Source organism: Aptenodytes patagonicus, chromosome 3, assembly GCF_965638725.1.
Source record: "Aptenodytes patagonicus chromosome 3, bAptPat1.pri.cur, whole genome shotgun sequence".
Lineage (NCBI taxonomy): Eukaryota > Metazoa > Chordata > Aves > Sphenisciformes > Spheniscidae > Aptenodytes > Aptenodytes patagonicus.
In genome coordinates this window covers 70538885-70556121 of record NC_134951.1, presented here as the reverse complement: position 1 = coordinate 70556121, position 17237 = coordinate 70538885, and the positions used below count along the sequence as shown (strand labels likewise).

The following is a 17237-nucleotide window of genomic DNA, read 5'->3' as shown; positions in this document are numbered from 1 at the left end:
TTTGTCAAAGCACTGCATGGTACATGCCCTGGCAAGGCTGTAGCAAGAACCTCTTTCAAAAAGCCTATTGAAAACCCAGATAGAGCAATAAAAGCTCTTTCTAATAGCCCGCATTCTCTCTTAGAAGAAACTCTTTCTTCAGCTGCATACAGATTTATCAAGTTGTAGCCCTGTTAAGAGAATAGGCGATAAATGTGACGATCGTCGTACTGTCCCATGGTCTCAGGCCAGGAAATCGTCTTCCTGCATGTAAGATGCACGCACACACACGTACATACACATACCCTGTTCTGTAATGCAAATACATCTCTGTTCAAGTAGTCTGAGGAAGAGGATTTCCTGTAGGATTTGTATTTTGTATGGATGTTTTCCTACTTCTTCCTGAAGTTAGATAAGCCAGTTTCTTCTGCTGTGTCAGTTAGCATGCAGCAAGGGGCAACTTGCCAAGTAAATGCATCTTCTCAGTCTCTGTTGGTCCTGGGTCTGTTTCCTCAAGAAATACAAGGATAACCATTTTTTATTCCCCCCCCACACCCCAAAAATACCATCTGAGGCAGGGTGAATGCAATCCAAACTAGTTTTCATTTCAAATTCCAGCCTCACAGGAAGCACATACACAAACGTAAGTGATTCCATACCTTACGTACATAGAGTTTAAAAGCAAATGGGTATCTCCCTATAGCTCTGGCGCTTCCTGACAGCGAAATAGTCCTCAAGCATGTAAAGATATGCTTTCACTGCAAGCTAACCTGATTTGCACTGAAAAGCTACAGCTTATTCATGATGCAGCTGGGGTCGACACCCTGTCTATTTCTGGGATTTCTGGGGACACAACCCCTTACAGTTAGGGCTGCAGAACAGTACAGTTTATCCCTATTATTCTCTATATGGAAATACGTGGGGAGGTCATCTGCATTTCTGGCCAAGACAGAGGAGGAACTGCAGGAGGGCACTGGAAGTCAAGACATAAATGACTTCTTCTGATCCACTCCTACGAGCACTACTAGTACTACTACTGGGCAACCAGCATGAATGAAAGATCTACCTAGCCCACAACCGGCTGCTGGCATAGGACGGAAAGTACAGCCAGACTTGGAAGAAAAAGCTTTGTATGTAGATAGGGGGGTAAACAGCATTAACACCTAAGCAAGACTATGAACTATATTTGCCTTGAAGATGTATTCCAAATCTTCGCTCCGTAGAGATTAATCGGTACTTAGATACATTCTTCTTTCTCAACATAAAAGCTCTGGGAACTGTTCTTGTACCACTGTTGCATAGCCAAATGCCTGAATTTGTAGGTTACATCTTAGAGAGTCACAAGGGGTAAAACTCTCATATGAAATTTTGGGGGAAAATAATTTGGGAACCTTTTATTTATTTTTAGAACTCTTACAATTCATATTTGAGACAGCCAGCATGGCTTCACCAAAGGCAAGTCCTGCCTGACTAACCTAGTGGCCTTCTATGATGGAGTGACTACATCAGTGGACATGGGAAGGGCTACAGACATTGTCTGTCTGGACCTCTGTAAGGCCTTTGACATGGTCCCCCACAACATCCTTCTCTCTAAACTGGAGAGGTATGGATTTGATGAGTGGGCTGTCCGGTGGGTGAGGAATTGGTTAGATGGTGGCATCCAGAGGGTAGTGGTCAACAGCTCAATGTCCAGATGGAGATTGGTGATGAGTGGCGTCCCATGGGGGTCCGTATTGGAACCGGTACTGTTTAATATCTCCATCAGTGACATAGACAGTGGGATCGAGCGCACCCTCAGCAAGTTTGCAGGTGACACCAAGCTGAGTGGTGCGGTCAACACGCCAGAGGGACGGGATGCCATCCAGAGGGACCTGGACAAGCTGGAGAAGTGGGCCCGTGTGAACCTCATGAGGTTTAACAAGGCCAAGTGCAAGGTCCTGCACCTGGGTCGGGGCAACCCCCAGTATCAATACAGGCTGGGGGATGAAGGGATTGAGAGCAGCCCTGCCGAGAAGGACTTGGGGGTACTGGTGGATGAAAAACTGGCCATGAGCCAGCAATGTGCGCTCGCAGCCCAGAAGGCCAATCGTATCCTGGGCTGCATCCAAAGAAGCGTGGCCAGCAGGTCGAGGGAGGTGATTCTGCCCCTCTGCTCTGCTCTGGTGAGACCCCATCTGATGGAGTACTGCGTCCAGCTCTGGAGCCCTCAGCATAAGAAAGACACAGACCTGTTGGAGCAGGTCCAGAAGAGGGTCACGAAAATGATCGGGGGATGGAACACCTCTCCTACGAAGAAAGGCTGAGAGAGTTGGGGTTGTTCAGCCTAGAGAAGAGAAGGCTTTGGGGAGACCTTATCGCAGCCTCTCAGTACTTAAGGGGTCTTATAAAGAAGATGGCGGCCAACTTTTTAGCAGGGCCTGTTGTGACAGGACAAGGGGGAATGGCTTTAAACTAAAGGGGGGTAGATTTAGACTAGATAGAAGGAAGACATTTTTTACGCTGAGGGTGGTGAAGCACTGGAAGAGGTTGCCCAGAGAGGTGGTGGATGCCCCATCCCTGGAAACATTCAAGGTCAGGTTGGACGCGGCTCTGAGCAACCTGATGTAGTTGAAGATGTCCCTGCTCATGACAGGGGGGCTGGACTAGATGACCTTTAGAGGTCCCTTCCAACCCAAACTATTCTATGATTCTATATAATCCAGGTTTACTTTCTTTCCTTCTCCCTAGCTTAGTGAGCGAGTCTTGCTGGTTTTGAGGTGAAAGTCAAGATTTTCAGATATTACAGAACTCCCAGAGTTTCATTTTAAGGAAATAAAAGCACTAAATATTGTGATGGTTGGCAAAATGCATGTAAACTGGGACATACAAATACAAGCTGATATATTGAATGTACAGAATAATACAAACATTTTAAAAACCTGAAATTAATTCCCTATGTCACTATGTTTGTATAATTCCACCCAAATAAATTGAATTTTACAGTGTAGCAGGATGGACAAGCAGAACTTTATTAAAAATAGAGCATATGTACTCCTTAAGAGAAAAATATCAATCTACTGAACAATGAAAAAATATCAAAAAATCCCAAACCTCCTGTATAACATCTTAAGTTCTGTACACCAAAACATGCATTGAGTTTTGTATATTTACTCTTCACAAACTATATAGGCACTGAAGAACTGTAGTTTATATAATTCAGAGCATTAGAATGGTTTTGTGTTTTATTAGCGGTCTTACGTTATGTTATTAAATACAATAGCAGTCTTTACTGTATAAGAGCTTGCGTATGTACTACATGGTTATCTAGCAGGATGCTAGCTAAACAATTAAGTAAAAAATGAAAGGTTTTTCAGGACAATTTAAAAGTCTGTACAGAAGATGATACTTCTAGATACACAAGACACATTAAGCGCTTAGTGAATCAATTGCGTTAGTTGCTTTTTTGCCACAAAGGACTAGTAAATATAAAGTCTTGTGACTGGACTTAGAGTGGGGACTTCAGTTAGTCAACTAAGTGTTACCTCCACCTGCAATGAACTTTTCCCGTCCGCTATACCATTTACAGAGATACTTCATTGTGCAGATAATTAACTTCCACTTTTCAATACATAATTATATATAATCATGTATCCAATTGACCAAAAGAGCTCCCACTTATATGATCTATGGACTATACTTATTTTTCACCATCAACTCTGTTCTTCTTCTGCCAATTTGTAGTGCAAATTCTCCTAACTTTTATGGATTTCTGTTTGCACGCTGGTGCTCTCCATTTTCAAGAAAAGACTGATCACAAAATAAAGCTTTAACTTTGAAAAAAAGACAAGGAGGTCTACATTACTCTTTTAGTTTCCAGACCTGAAAGGCAGTGCTGCAAAACCACAGCTGAAATGAAAAAAATCAGGTTGTCTAAACTTTAAGAAGTCATCCAAACGAGTGGCTCTGTTTTTCCTCTCTGCTTCAGCGTGTTTTATTGATAGTAATCACAATGCTAGAACACAAATCCAAGTAGTAACCTTTGCAGAAGAGTAAAAACTCCTTCTTCTTGTTATGTTTTGCTGGATTTATTTTTAGCTGGGTCAGGTTTGTGATCCGCTCATCACAAAACTAGTGCCAGTACACAGGAGGCAGTGGAAGTAAACAGACACAGCTGAGAGAACTGGGAAGACAAATTATCACTTGAAAATTAGTTTTGAGGTAGTTAAGATGGACACTGCTTCCCAATAATTATCTCTTTCTTAAGAGTAATAAATGCAGCAAGAGCACAAATGCAATCAAGAGCACACAGTGGCAAAACCAGAGACTCAGAATGTAGAACGTTACACATACTCTGCTGTAATGTTACTAGTACCTTAGCTCTGATGCTCTAGGTATATGAATGCAGGAAGGTTCAGGGAGAGAGATAACAACCCTTATTACAAACTACTGTAGCTGTATGGCAGCTGAAAACGATATTTTGCGGCTCAAAGTTTGTCTATTTGTATCTATAGCATAATTTTAAAGCTTGATTTTCATTACAGTTCTGAAGTTATTTAATGTTTTCTGTCCATTACACCTACTGTTAGGCATCTCCGTTTTTCAGGTGCTCACCTTGAGATAAATTGTCCTTAACTCCATCTGAAGTCAGTGCCAATGCGAACTGTGGGTTCTCCACACCCCTGAAAGGACTTGAGGGACCACACCATCATAAACAAGACAGGAAAATTAAGTACAAGCAAGTAACTAAGGAGGCACTTTTGGAAATGTTGACCTTCATTTCTTTGTGCCCAATTTCTGCCTTTTGTAAAAGAAATACTAACACATGTTTTGCCTTGGTATTATAAGAATTGATGTGTCATGCTTGTAAAACTGGATTGAGGCCCTCTAAAGAAAGACAGTACAAAATAAGAAATACCGTATTTAACATGAATTTACCAGATACCGATTTGTGAAAAATAACTGCAAAATGACACATGCATTATTATTTACTGGCATAATAATTTAACACATGCTAATACGTTGTGACAGTTTGGGGAATCTCTGTACACACAGCTTATGAATGGTGATTATTCTGGAGAATTCACTGCATATAAAATCATATACCCGTCCAACAGTAGCTGCAGAACATTCAGGAGTCATTGACTAGAAATAATCTTGCTCTAGCATTATGATAAAAGTACTGGGGAAGCTGAAGGAAACTGGAAGCAATGAGGGAGATAGCAGACTGAGGGGATTTTTTTTGATTGCAGTAGCGAAAGAAATTGTGGGGGTTTTGTTGCACGGTACCCAGGAAAATAAAAAAAAAAAAAAAAAAAAGAAGAGAGAGACTGAGAGAAGGATTTGAGGATCTCAGAAAGACTGTCCAAAACTTCAGTTGGTATCTGGAGTGATGATGGCACCAGAGAAGATGGCTTCTTTTTGCCTTTTGTATAAATAAAGCATGGTTTAGAAGTTACACTGCAAAACCATAGAGTTCCTTGCTGTAGTTGTCAGGGGTTGCTATGGGTTTAAAATGTCAAGCAGTGTACTCCTAAGAGTTCAGGAGAACCTACTGAGGACACTTTAGGAGATTAGTGTTGGTTTTATTCCTAGAGCCATGGAAGACAGGGGACAGAGGGCTTGCACTGTGGTACTGAATCTGAAGAGCTCATAGATGCTCCCTGGACTCTGATTAGGCTCAAGTTTAGAAAAGCACAGCATCAAATGTCTGAATCCCAAAACAGAAGTTTGGGATTTTTCTGGAGAAAGCTTGGCCAGAGCTGTGACACACAGAGACACACACACATATATGCAGGGTGGCATTCGGCGTCCTAAACATGGGTGTCTACAGCCACTTGAGATGCCCCAGGGTTTTTTGGAGATCTCTGCACAGGGATGGCAAATACCATGCAGAACCTTCTGTGAGAGCAGCCAGGACACCCCAGAGCATCTCAGGTGGCACCAAGCAACTGTGTTTAGCTAACTGAACCCCAGCCCTCAATCTTCCTCTTTTTCAGAAGGAATATAATTCAATCACAGCATTTTATTTCAGACCATTCTTCAAGCCTTGCCAATGGGGGAGTGAAGGGGCAGAGCAGCCTCTATGAAGGCAGTGGTCGCAAAGCTGATCCTCATTCTTCTGCTGGGCACAGCCACGTCTGCTTCTCCTCTCTGAACAGACCAAACTGCTGTCCCCATGAAGGTAAGGTTTGTTTCATAATCCAAGTCACTGACTATTAGGAGGACACAGAGACATTTCCAACACATTTGAGGATTTGTAATATAAAGCCTAGTGTTTCTTAGTTAAAAAAAAAAAAGAGTACCGTCAACATCAAAAGAATATCATATATAATGTATAGTAAACAACTAAACTGTATATTTTTGGTGATAGGTTCAGGACAGAAGCTGAACACGGTTAGGTTTTTCCCTGCCAAGGATCAAACTGTTTTTCTGTGTGTCAAATACTGTGCCTAAATAATCCCTGCCATCTAACAAGCTCCAAGAGCTTTTCAAATATTACCCTGCAAAGCCATCACAGTGTTTTCTACTATTTGCCACCAAAGAGCCACAGACATACCTGCTGACGTTTCTCTGAATTTGTCACTAGTCTTCTTCTTCCGCCATTTCCAAGGTTTAAAGATTTTGCCAATGGTGGAGAGTTTGCCCTTCCTCTTGAAGGGGGGAGTTTGGGATCCTGGGGCTGGTCCATCCGAGTTAGCGATTGAAGCCTTATCCAAACCATCAACTGTATAAACAAGAAAAGTAAAGGTAACTGAAGGATGGAAAACAAAATGGTACCCAACAGCTAAACTCCTCCACTATCAGATTGCAACAAGTTGTGTGTGGGTCCACGTGTTTTCTGTTCCAGAAGGCAGCCAAAGGACATTTGACTGCAGCCCGCAGTCACAAGCCAGTCCCCATGTCAGCTAGCCCTGGGCTTCACTGCTGCTCAGCGCCTCAGCTGCAGCAGGCCAGAACTTGCTTCTCACGACACGCATCTGGCACATCTGCACGTTTCTGCGGTTTTTCATCGCTACCAGAGAATTTCTTTCAACACATATTTGGGTGACTTTTTTCCCTATCTTTGGTAAAGCTGAATAACTAGCTGTCATACAGAAAATTAAACCCTTACAATGTAAAAACATAAACTATTTCTTTTGAGTAAAACGAATCCTTTCTTAAACAAGCTCTACAGATAACTGTTCTGGCAGTGGAATGAAAATAGGTCCATTTGATATCCCTGGTAATCAGTCATTCACAGCACAGCCTGCCGCGAGTGAGGCTTCTTATTAACAAAACATTAACAATAAGGTTTTGGGCTGTAGCCAAAATTTAACAAAGGATTACTTTTCTGCAAAAACATATTGAGTGATATGAAAGCCAATATTTATCATCGATGGCGGTAACATCGAGTTTTGTGAACCAAATTAAGACTCATTCCACAACATGCCGTAGCATACAGGTAAAATAAATTTCCCGGAAATTTCCCTGAGAAGTCTACTGTTATCTGTTTCTGTTTAAGAACTGAGGTTTCTTAGAGCCTTCCATTCGTGGTCCTGCAAACACTTCAAATGTGCTTAATTTTATTCACGTGAGCAGCTTCACTGAAGTAACTGCGATTACTTACGTACATAAAATTAATCACAGGCTTAAATGTTTGCGGCATAAGGGGTCTGTAATTGCTTTCATTCATCTAAACATTCTAATTATAACCAATTCAGAACAGAGTTGATGCCACTGTCAACAGTAATAATGATAATCACAGATCATTAAATCAGAAAGTGCTATTCAAAGAAGGAAATATCACTGTCCCCATTTTACAGATGGAAAATATGAAGCACAGAATTGTTAAGTGCTTAATTTTATGTTTGCCAAATGGCTTCCTGAATCCTGGTCCTGTGTCCTAGCTACTAAAAAGATACATATTCAGACACATAACATCATGGTGCAATCTTATTATTCTGTTTCTCAGACAAATGGCATTTAATGAGTCCTATATTTGTCCTAGACTTTAGATTGATCCAGGATGCTAAAAAAAAAAAATCTTTTCTGTGAGAAAGCTGATGTAATGCAATCAGAGTCCAAGAAACTTTATTTCCAATGTTTTAAAATAAAGTACTGGGAAAAAAGATCCATTGTTTAACTTCATAGACTTCAATGAAGTTACAACCAGAGATAAATTTGTATGAAAATGATAGCATTTAAATCAATAAATCTGAGTGAGTTATGCCATGAAATGTAATAAATTCTGTACTGTCAGAGAGATGGAACAGAGAGATGGAAAATTTCTCCGGGATACATTACTGTTATTCAGATGCATCACAATGTAAAGCTTTTATTTAAGTGTTCTCCTTGGGTACTTTCTGGAGGTAAGATGGAAAAAAGGCATGCAAAGGGGCTTTAAATGTAAAAAGCCAAGATTTTGCTACGGACTCGGATACGTATACCCCTTGCACAAGTATAAAACCTCGGCTTCCTCACTTGTGCATCCTAGAGAACGTAACAGGACTATCTTTAGGGAGGTTTAAGCTGAGACTCCCTTAAAACAAACCAGCCGCCACTCTACAGACCCTGAGAAGATGGGTGAGAGGTGGGGATGAGAAGACCATCAAAGGCAGCGAGAAGCTCTGCAGAAAGAGAGAGGCATGGGACAGCAGAAGGACCTCTGCAGGGGTGCCTCACCTGGAATTAGGGGTCGCACTTTTGTCTAGGCTTACAGGCACTGCGTATGTCGTACAACCCTATGGAATACAGAAGCCTCTGCTGGAAACTGTGGATCTAAGGGAGAAGTACATTTACTTGGAGGGCAGTTACAAAGATTAGAGGGCTAAATTTATCTTGGCAATTCCAGTTGAAGGGGCAAGGGCCACAGCCTGCGGCTGGGGAGTCAGCTTAGACATAAGGAAAACACTTCCAGGAGGTGGGTGGCACAGCACTGGAGCAGGTCTTGGGAGGTTCTGGAGGCTCAGCCAGGCAAGCCAGGGCTGACCTCACCTACTGTCAGCAACAGTCTTACTCTGAGTGAGGGACTGGACTGAGTGACCTCCCGAGGTCCCTCCCAATCAAGGTTCCCATGGTGCTAAGAGATGTGGAAAGACATGGTTGCTCTGTGAAATCTGTGCTGGTAAATCCAAAGAATCAGAAGGGTAGTGCTGAAGAAAAGAGACCAGGACCTGGCGGCTGAAGAGTTTTGTCCTGGGACAGGAGCCAAGCATTATCTCACCGGCAGAGGCAGTCCATCAGCTCATTAGAGGGAAAGGCTACCTGCTCCTTGGAGGCAGTGGGACAAAACCTATGTCCTTGCCCCCACCGGCTTAGAAAGGCTGGGTTATTGATGTGAAGAGCCTGCACCCTGGTGACAGACAGCACGATCTTTATAAACATTGATCTTTTCAAATCCTCCTGGGTCATGGAGTCCAGTCTATTGCAGGCAACCACTTTCACAAAAGCTTCATCCCAATTTTTTCCTCCAGTGCCTACCAGCAGGAACGGAGGAGGATTATGGCTCCAACAGCTCCCCACAGAGAAACATGGATTTGCATCTGTCCCTGCTCTGCCCTCTGCTGAAAATATTTAACTCTGAAATAATGATATTCATCCTAGCCAAAGAAATCTGCCTGCTTCAAATGAGCTAACATATGGAAAAAGGGATCCATTTAGTGGCGAAGAATTCTGTTCAGGAAGACTGCAACTTTTGAAAACAGGATTCAACATTAACTCCGTCTGACAATAAAAGATGAGGAGCTGATTTACCAAGTGAGTTCAACAAGCGCTCATAACTGGGAATTTACTAAACCATTGACCTTATATCAGTTCCTTCATTTGGAAAAAAGGACCCAAATATGTATCTGGAAAGGAGGAATAAGCATGGCCAAACATCATAGATTGATTTCAGAAATAATCTAAGATAAAGTAACATTTCTAGGAAAAAGGACTTGTTTATATTCAAAAGCAATCATAAGGTAGCACATTTTACCAATTAATAAACTGCCTAGAAAAAAAAACCTATTTCAGCAATGATGTTCCAGAGCATTTATGGAAAGATCTTTTCAAAAGCTATTACTCCTCATGTTTGAAACACTCAGCAGGAAATTGATGTTTAAGATTTACACTCTTTGCTTTATAGGTCATGTACTATTTAAGAATAAAGCGGTATATTTTTCACCTCAGAGAGCTTATGTACCTTCTATTAATCATTATAAATGTTATACGTATTCAGTGAGATGAAAGGAAACAGCTTAGCTTAGATGGAGAGAGCAAGATTAGAGGAGCTTGGTCACTTGTGTTATTCTTTTATTTGTACGGTGTCTTGAAGTCCTGCCTTCTTCCCACCATCTTCAAACAGCCAGTGAGTCACTTCATTGCCTTCAATAAACATCATTATTAAGTTTGACATTAGGACTTTTGACTATACTACCTGCATAGTTTATGTTGTTATATTCCAGTCCTTTGCCCTAGGTGTAGATTTTACATCTGAAGGATAAAAAGTGTACATAAGAAGGATAAGGAGTAAGTATATGAACCATGCATGCTGATGTCATGTGAAGAGATCTTCTTGTAAAAGACCACCACCAACGCTAACTGAGACACTGTGAAGCCAAATTATGCTGGCACAGGCCACGAGCTACATGAAGGATAGAAAAAGGACAGCCTCTCCCCGAGCTAGTGGGCAGCCAGCAAAGATTAGATCAGTTTATGGATGACCCCAACTTTCCTATAAGCACCCAAAGATGGAAATGCCTGAGCACGTCTTATACTAGGAAGGCTACTTGCAATAAGCAACGCTGATCTCTGTAGCTGCCTAGGAGACACTTTTCTGCTGTGAATGATCTCTAGAGATGTTGCGCAGCTGAAGCAGGCGTGCGAATTCATCACAGTTTTCCCAGGGCACAGTACACTTCAGCACTGAGACGTACATGTCAGCACTGACACACACTAACACTTTCTTCAGTTAAGAACTTACAACTAACTTTGCAAAAGCAAAATGCAACAAAAAACTATCCATCAGATCATTTCAAGCAAGCCTAATATAAATTCCTCTGAAGTAAATAGCTGTGATTCTGCTCGTTCCAGGCCTTTCGATCTGGAATGCAGTAAGACCATTTTTTAAAGGCTTTGACTTCATGATGAGAAAAAGAGGGCTACATTTATGCCATAAGCTGTTCTGTATTTTTACTTCTGTGTATTTTTACTCTTGGCAGTGAAAGTGGAAAGCCAGTAGAAGAACCTAACCTCACGACTGAATACTAGGAGTAATACAAGATATATGGGAAAAAACCCTACACCATGATGTCCTTATGCTATTCTTTTTCTAGTAGAACCATATTTTAATAGTTAACAGATCAAAATTCCTTGCTTGTAGTTTACTACTAGTAATTTGAGTCACTGATGATTTAAAAAAGGTCAAACCTGAGTAATTAAGTAGCTAGCTACAGTAGGAGTATACTCAAAAGATTTTTCTGCAGAAGAATCCTTTACTGAATCTGAATAGTTTTAAGATTCTTTCTCACGTTAGTCCACATTCACATTTAGTCCCAAAGAGAAAGAGTTTATTAGATAGACGTTGTTGTAATCTAGTAGGGAATGTCTTATAAAATTGCTGTTTAATAATTCTTATCTGAATGGTGTTTTAAACAGAGTTTTGTGTTGTGTGGCCAACAACAACACATGATATGAAAAACATGAATCATTTTAATTTAGCCTTATGGAGTCTCCAAGCTGATAACAAGTACACTGGAATCAATGCTAATAAGTGAAGTTTAATGAGTTTATTCTTGTCATGAAGATTCTTGAGATCCTGGAGTAAAAAGCACTTAGGGTGACATCCAAGAAAAGAAATAAGGCAGAATTTAGGTGCGTATGTCAAAAGTTGTGCTGCTGGGAGCCTGAGAAACTCTGATCAGATGCTCCCTGACTCTGAAGGTACAGATGCCGTAATTCATGACATTAAAACTATCTGAAATCTCTGCTTCTCTATAAGTAAAACAACATCCCAGACTGGAGGCCATCACAGCTGCCATCACAGCAGAGTGGCTTTGGTGATGAAGTCAGCCTGGGAAGTTTCTTCTCTGCACTTCCATCCGCTCATTCCTGACCCTAAAAAAATATGCCATCCCTTCAGTTGTAAAAATACAACTGTTCATTGGGCTTTATCGCAAATACATCTCTGAATGATCCCAACCAAAAATGCCTCCCCCTTTCCACCCTCTTTCCTTTTTTAAAAGGTTATTTTTAATCACTTCAGTGATTTAGTCTTCAGCACAATCCTACAAACACTTGAAGTGTCAGGGCTGGGCGAGGAGCGGGCTGTGGTATGGGGCGGGAGCCGGTGACTGGGCCGGGCGGGCAGCCTCAATCAGCCTCACAGCTCCAGCCAGGATACCAGCACGCTCCAGCCACAAACCTGACAGCGCTACACAGCCTGGCACGTGCCACGTGCCTGAACCTGGGTAAGTCCACAAAATAAGCCTGCTTTTGCCTCGAGCATTCACAGGGTAGGTGGAAGACTTGGCTTCCGCCCCCTTCCCGACCAAATAGCGTTGAAATCTACTATCCTTCGCTTCCCAAAGAAGAACACCCTAACCAGGAGTGGGAGTCATGGTCCTCTGTAGAATGTAGTTTTGGGGCCATCCAGCCACAAGCAAGAGAGAGAACACCAGGAAGAATGTGATGCTGTACTTGGGTAGCTAAGTTCACTCATTTACAAAGATATGGGAATTCATATACATCATGGGTGATACAATGTATATGGGCCTTCTGCAAGAAAAACAGTCGCTGTAGTTTAGGTGAGAATGTACAATATCACTTGAATCTTTCTCATACTAAAAAAAAAAAAAAGTATTACAGGATGGCAATGCTATTAAACCTTCCGAATGAGTAGTCAGAAGCATTTTTTCTTTCCTCTGTCCCTCTACTCCCCTCACCAGCACCATTCTCCACAACTGATTTAATCTTGCTGGAGCACTGGGATATATATTTAAGGGATTCTTTCTCACATCGGGGCTGCTAAGTACAAGACGGTACTGGCAGAGTGGCAAGTTCTCTTCTTTCCCCACCCCTCTGGGTGCTGCACCTTTCCTATTGCAATCCCTTCTCCCACCCACTTGCCTCTCAAGACTCACCCACCTGCACTGCAGTTCTGCCCTGGATCCTTGTCAAGAAAAGCAAGGTGCAGAGTGGCCAGATGAAGGAACCATCTGCCTCCAGCCTCTCCTCCTCCCCACTGCTGGGGAACATGACCAAGAGGGGAAAAGGCATGGAACCAAGTGCTCCACCGATATCGAGGTACTAAGGTAGTATTGGCATCCAATACTTTCACCAGCATTGGGTATCTTGCAGTATTACCATGGTATCATTACATCACCCTTAAAATACGTGATAACATTTTTGTTGTAGTACAGGTGACTCAGGGCATTGCCACATCTAACCATAAATGAACTAAGAAACACAACAGAAGATGCAATGGCTTCAGTTCAAAGCTACCTTATGTGTGGATTTGGGTCTGAATTATTTCTATGCTTATTAACTACCGGTTAGCTAGTACAGATATTTTTTGTCTTCCTCTCACTGCACCCCTGCCCTGCAGGGATGTGCTGCAAAAGTCAACTTGATTTATTAAGACCTCAAAACCTCTTCTGACAGTGTTATGATTTTCTATACAGTCTTGCCAAAGGGCACAGAGTTGGAAGTAATGGTTTTTATGCCAGCAAAATCAACATGTTTATACAGCTGCATATTATCCCCCTTTAGTGACAAGAACAATAACTCATCGACTTGCTATAGAGTATGGTAAGCTGCTTATTCCTGGAGCTTACTGGAAAAAAATCAAGACACTGCATGGTAAAATGTTTGACGTGGTCATTAAAAACCAGAAGTCATTCTGACACTATCAATGTCATTTTCAAGAAATCTCTCAAATTCTGTAATGTTATATTGATTTTTCCCAACCAGAACCAGATGGAAAGACAGGCCTTTTTTCTTTCTCCCTTCTATTTTCTACTTGGAAGGGAAAAAAATGCAACTAATCCCCACTGGATAAACTGACAAATGGGAGACCTATAATCTACCTCCAAGCAGCACAATGAATTGGCATCTGAATGCTTTCGCCTTGCCATACATCTGGAGTTTAACTTTGGGGAAACTCTGTCATGAGCTAATTGATTTGATTGTGTTTTAATTAAATGAAAGGAAAAAGCTGAAGTTCAGATGTAGGCGGCTGAATGGTAGTTTCCATATGGAACTGCCAATATCGCAAAATGTTAATTGGACCTCCTGCTGGCGATGAGCTAAACAGGCTGGGTAGCGGCTACTTCAGAGGGATGCTGGCTGCTGCCTTGAAACAGCCAGAGGGGATCCTCCGGGGATAACCACGGCAGGAATGGATACGACTGCCTGAATGCCTCCAGGTTTTTACAAGGATACACGTACAAACACCTTTCGAGTTGTCGGAGTCACACATGGACTGGCAGTGCCAAAGTCCAGAAAGGGCTTCAGGAGGCTGAACCCTGTAACACCCACCTCGCCACAAGCAAAACATTACCTCGCTGCAGAAAGTCAAACACTGCAAGGGGTGGAAAATTCAGCTTTGTTACACCTGGAGACAAAAGGCCATACTCCGTTCTGCCCGTGATCAATCCCTGCCTAAGCTCTGCAAAAAGCACAGGTGCTGCTACACAGGTACTTACAAGGGAAGGAGTGGAGCCTACGCTCCCCCTGAAAGCGATAGCATAGATGCCCAGGATTCCACATTTCAGACAAAAAGCCGCGTGGCTCAGAGGGATGCCCAGCCACACTGTCCTCTTCTATAGTGCGCAGAAGAGGAACATGAGCAAAGTCCCAAGCAATGGTGCTGCCTCCCACATGCATTTATTTTAGTTCTCACTCTCTCACCTGTACACCTGGGATTAACTTGCTCAGAGCCTGGAACAACTTGTTTAGCTATCTGTCTCTTAGGTAGGAAGCCCTTGCCCCGCAAGACACCGGTCCCCAACAAGCAAGGAGGGGACTTTACCTTGGCTTCCTACTACCTTACACAAGAAACAGTAAATAAAACAGTGTTAACTTTAGGGCTTGAGCCGTGCTTGCTGCTTCACTGGAGTATAGTACAAAGGACCTCTTTGCTTTAGAGTTACCTTAAGTGTTGCTCTTTTTTTTTTTCTTCTGGTCACAATAATCACATCAACCTCAGTGCTGTTGGTTGTTTTGTCAAGATACAGGCTATCACATTATCACACTAGTTACCACAAGTTGTCTCTCGCTAATGCAACTCAAATGCAGATAACGCACTTGTAACGTGCAGCTTCACAGTTACTTCACGGTATAGTTTTCACTCCCATTGGGTTAATTCTACAGAAAAAAAGCAAAGTTATGGTTGTAGGGCACTCTGTAGAGACACTGGAAATACCACAAGCAATACAGCTAGTCAGGGCTACCCAGCCTGACTAAATTACACCTCTCATGCAGGAATCTGTGCAGAGCTCTTGTCTGCTACATCTGCACTGGCATGTCAGCTGGGGGGGGTTCTACAGCGCATTAAGCACTGCAGTTATACCTCTACAGTCACACCACCTCTATTCTCACCTGTTTCTTGTGTCAAAACACACTACGATTTGCTTAAGGTCTGAATAAAAATAAGGACCTGACCTTATGCTTGCAATATGCCCACAAGCATGTGTTTGCAAATTGATTATTTACATTTTGGCATCATGCAGTCCTTATTAGAACACCTGCACTACTTCCTCCTCTTCAACCAAATGTTTAACTTCCATCCTTTTGGCTTCCTAAGAAAGGAATAAGCGAATACTCAGCAATCCCATTATACAGATTTGGAAGTGATCCGGCCAAAAATCTTCTTGCTACCTCCTCTCTGACCCGAACACAGCTGGCTCTGACCAGAAGGAAAAGGATCATAGGTTTAATGCAGGCTGCTTATTCCTTTTTTCTCAACCCCAATACTTGAGTGAAAAGCAGCAAATGGAAAATTTCCAGACAGTTACATTTTCCAGATATATGAAACATCAGGTCAAAGGTCAAATTCTGGATCCAAGCAACTTCTCCACAAAAACAGGGGGAAAAAAAATCCAGGCACAGTAACAGAGATGTGGGAGGACAGAAAAAACAACAACTAAAAGCAGTGTACATAAAAGAGTAAACAAACTACTTTGAACAGCTGAGGATTGAAAATTAATGCTTCTTGTGTCAGAATATTAAGGGATAAATCCTTACAATGATATAGATTTCTATTTATAGTTTAAAAATTTTTTTGGATAATTTTGTAATTCCTCCTAAAAGTAAGCTGCACATACTCATCTTGTTAAATTCTGTAATGATATTTTTAAAATGTCACATCCGAAAACCAGAACTACAGAACTGGAATTATTTCCTTACTGACTTTTCTTGGTATAGCCTTAATACGGGGGAGAAAAATAACTATAATAAGTTTACAACCAATATTTTTAGCTACAGGCAAGCGGTAAAACTTCCCAGCAGATAGTGACTAGAAGTGTGAAAATAAACTGAAGTGAGTACGTGGCCCCTCTCCTGTGTGGTAATAAACAGCAATTAAAAGAAAACATTTTTGTAGTAATTAATAGGTATGTAACACTGATGCTGAGATAAAAACGGGCCAAGCGTGTCACAGGGAAGCCTTTGGCCCTGTTCCCACTTCTCCAGCTAGCGGCAAAGTTACTCTCCATCTGCCCCGAACGGGCCAGGAGCCCTTGGATGCCCTGTCTGAGCAGCAGCGGTGCCCGCTGAGGAAAGGGAAGGTGGGGGAAGGTTCCTGGTGCTGGCTCGTCCTGACAAGAGAGCCGAGGCGATAGGTACGCCATGTCACTGCCCTACTGGAACGTCCCATCCCCAGCGTTCCCAGGAACCTGACAATACGAGAAACACAGTCCACAGGAATTTGGGGAAAGGGAAACTGAAAGATGCAAGGTGAATGCAAACCTTGTCGTCTAGTGCAAACTCCGCTGAGCAGACCCCATACCGTCAGGCTGCTAACTCCCCAGGCAGGTCTAGATGCTTACCTACAACTCCTCTTAGGAGCCCGTTTGCCTTCAGAGAGTGAACCAGCACACTCTCAGATGGCCCTTGCTACTTCCTATCTGAGCTGAGTCAAAAACCTAGCAAAAAGGTCAAAGCACAGCCAAAGTTACTCTGTGCTGCTTCTAGCTCCTCTCCTCTCCATACCTACGCAAACACAAGCTTGGGGATGCTTCAGATCTCAGCTGGCTCTTTCCTCTGGAGGCACGCATCATCCTGAGGGAGGGTTCTACTCCGCTAACAACTCACCTACCCTG

At 42.4% G+C, this 17237-nt stretch overlaps 1 protein-coding gene across 5 annotated transcripts in view; it reads right to left on the bottom strand.

Moving 5' to 3' along the window:
- The window catches only part of PHACTR2 (phosphatase and actin regulator 2), a 151211-nt gene that overhangs the window by 48351 nt on the left and 85623 nt on the right, over positions 1 to 17237 (bottom strand). For all 5 annotated transcript variants that reach the window (XM_076333760.1, XM_076333757.1, XM_076333761.1 and 2 more), the window contains exon 2: positions 6515 to 6682. In XM_076333760.1, the coding sequence (XP_076189875.1) occupies positions 6515 to 6682 (168 nt within the window). The remainder of the gene's footprint in view (positions 1 to 6514; positions 6683 to 17237) is intronic.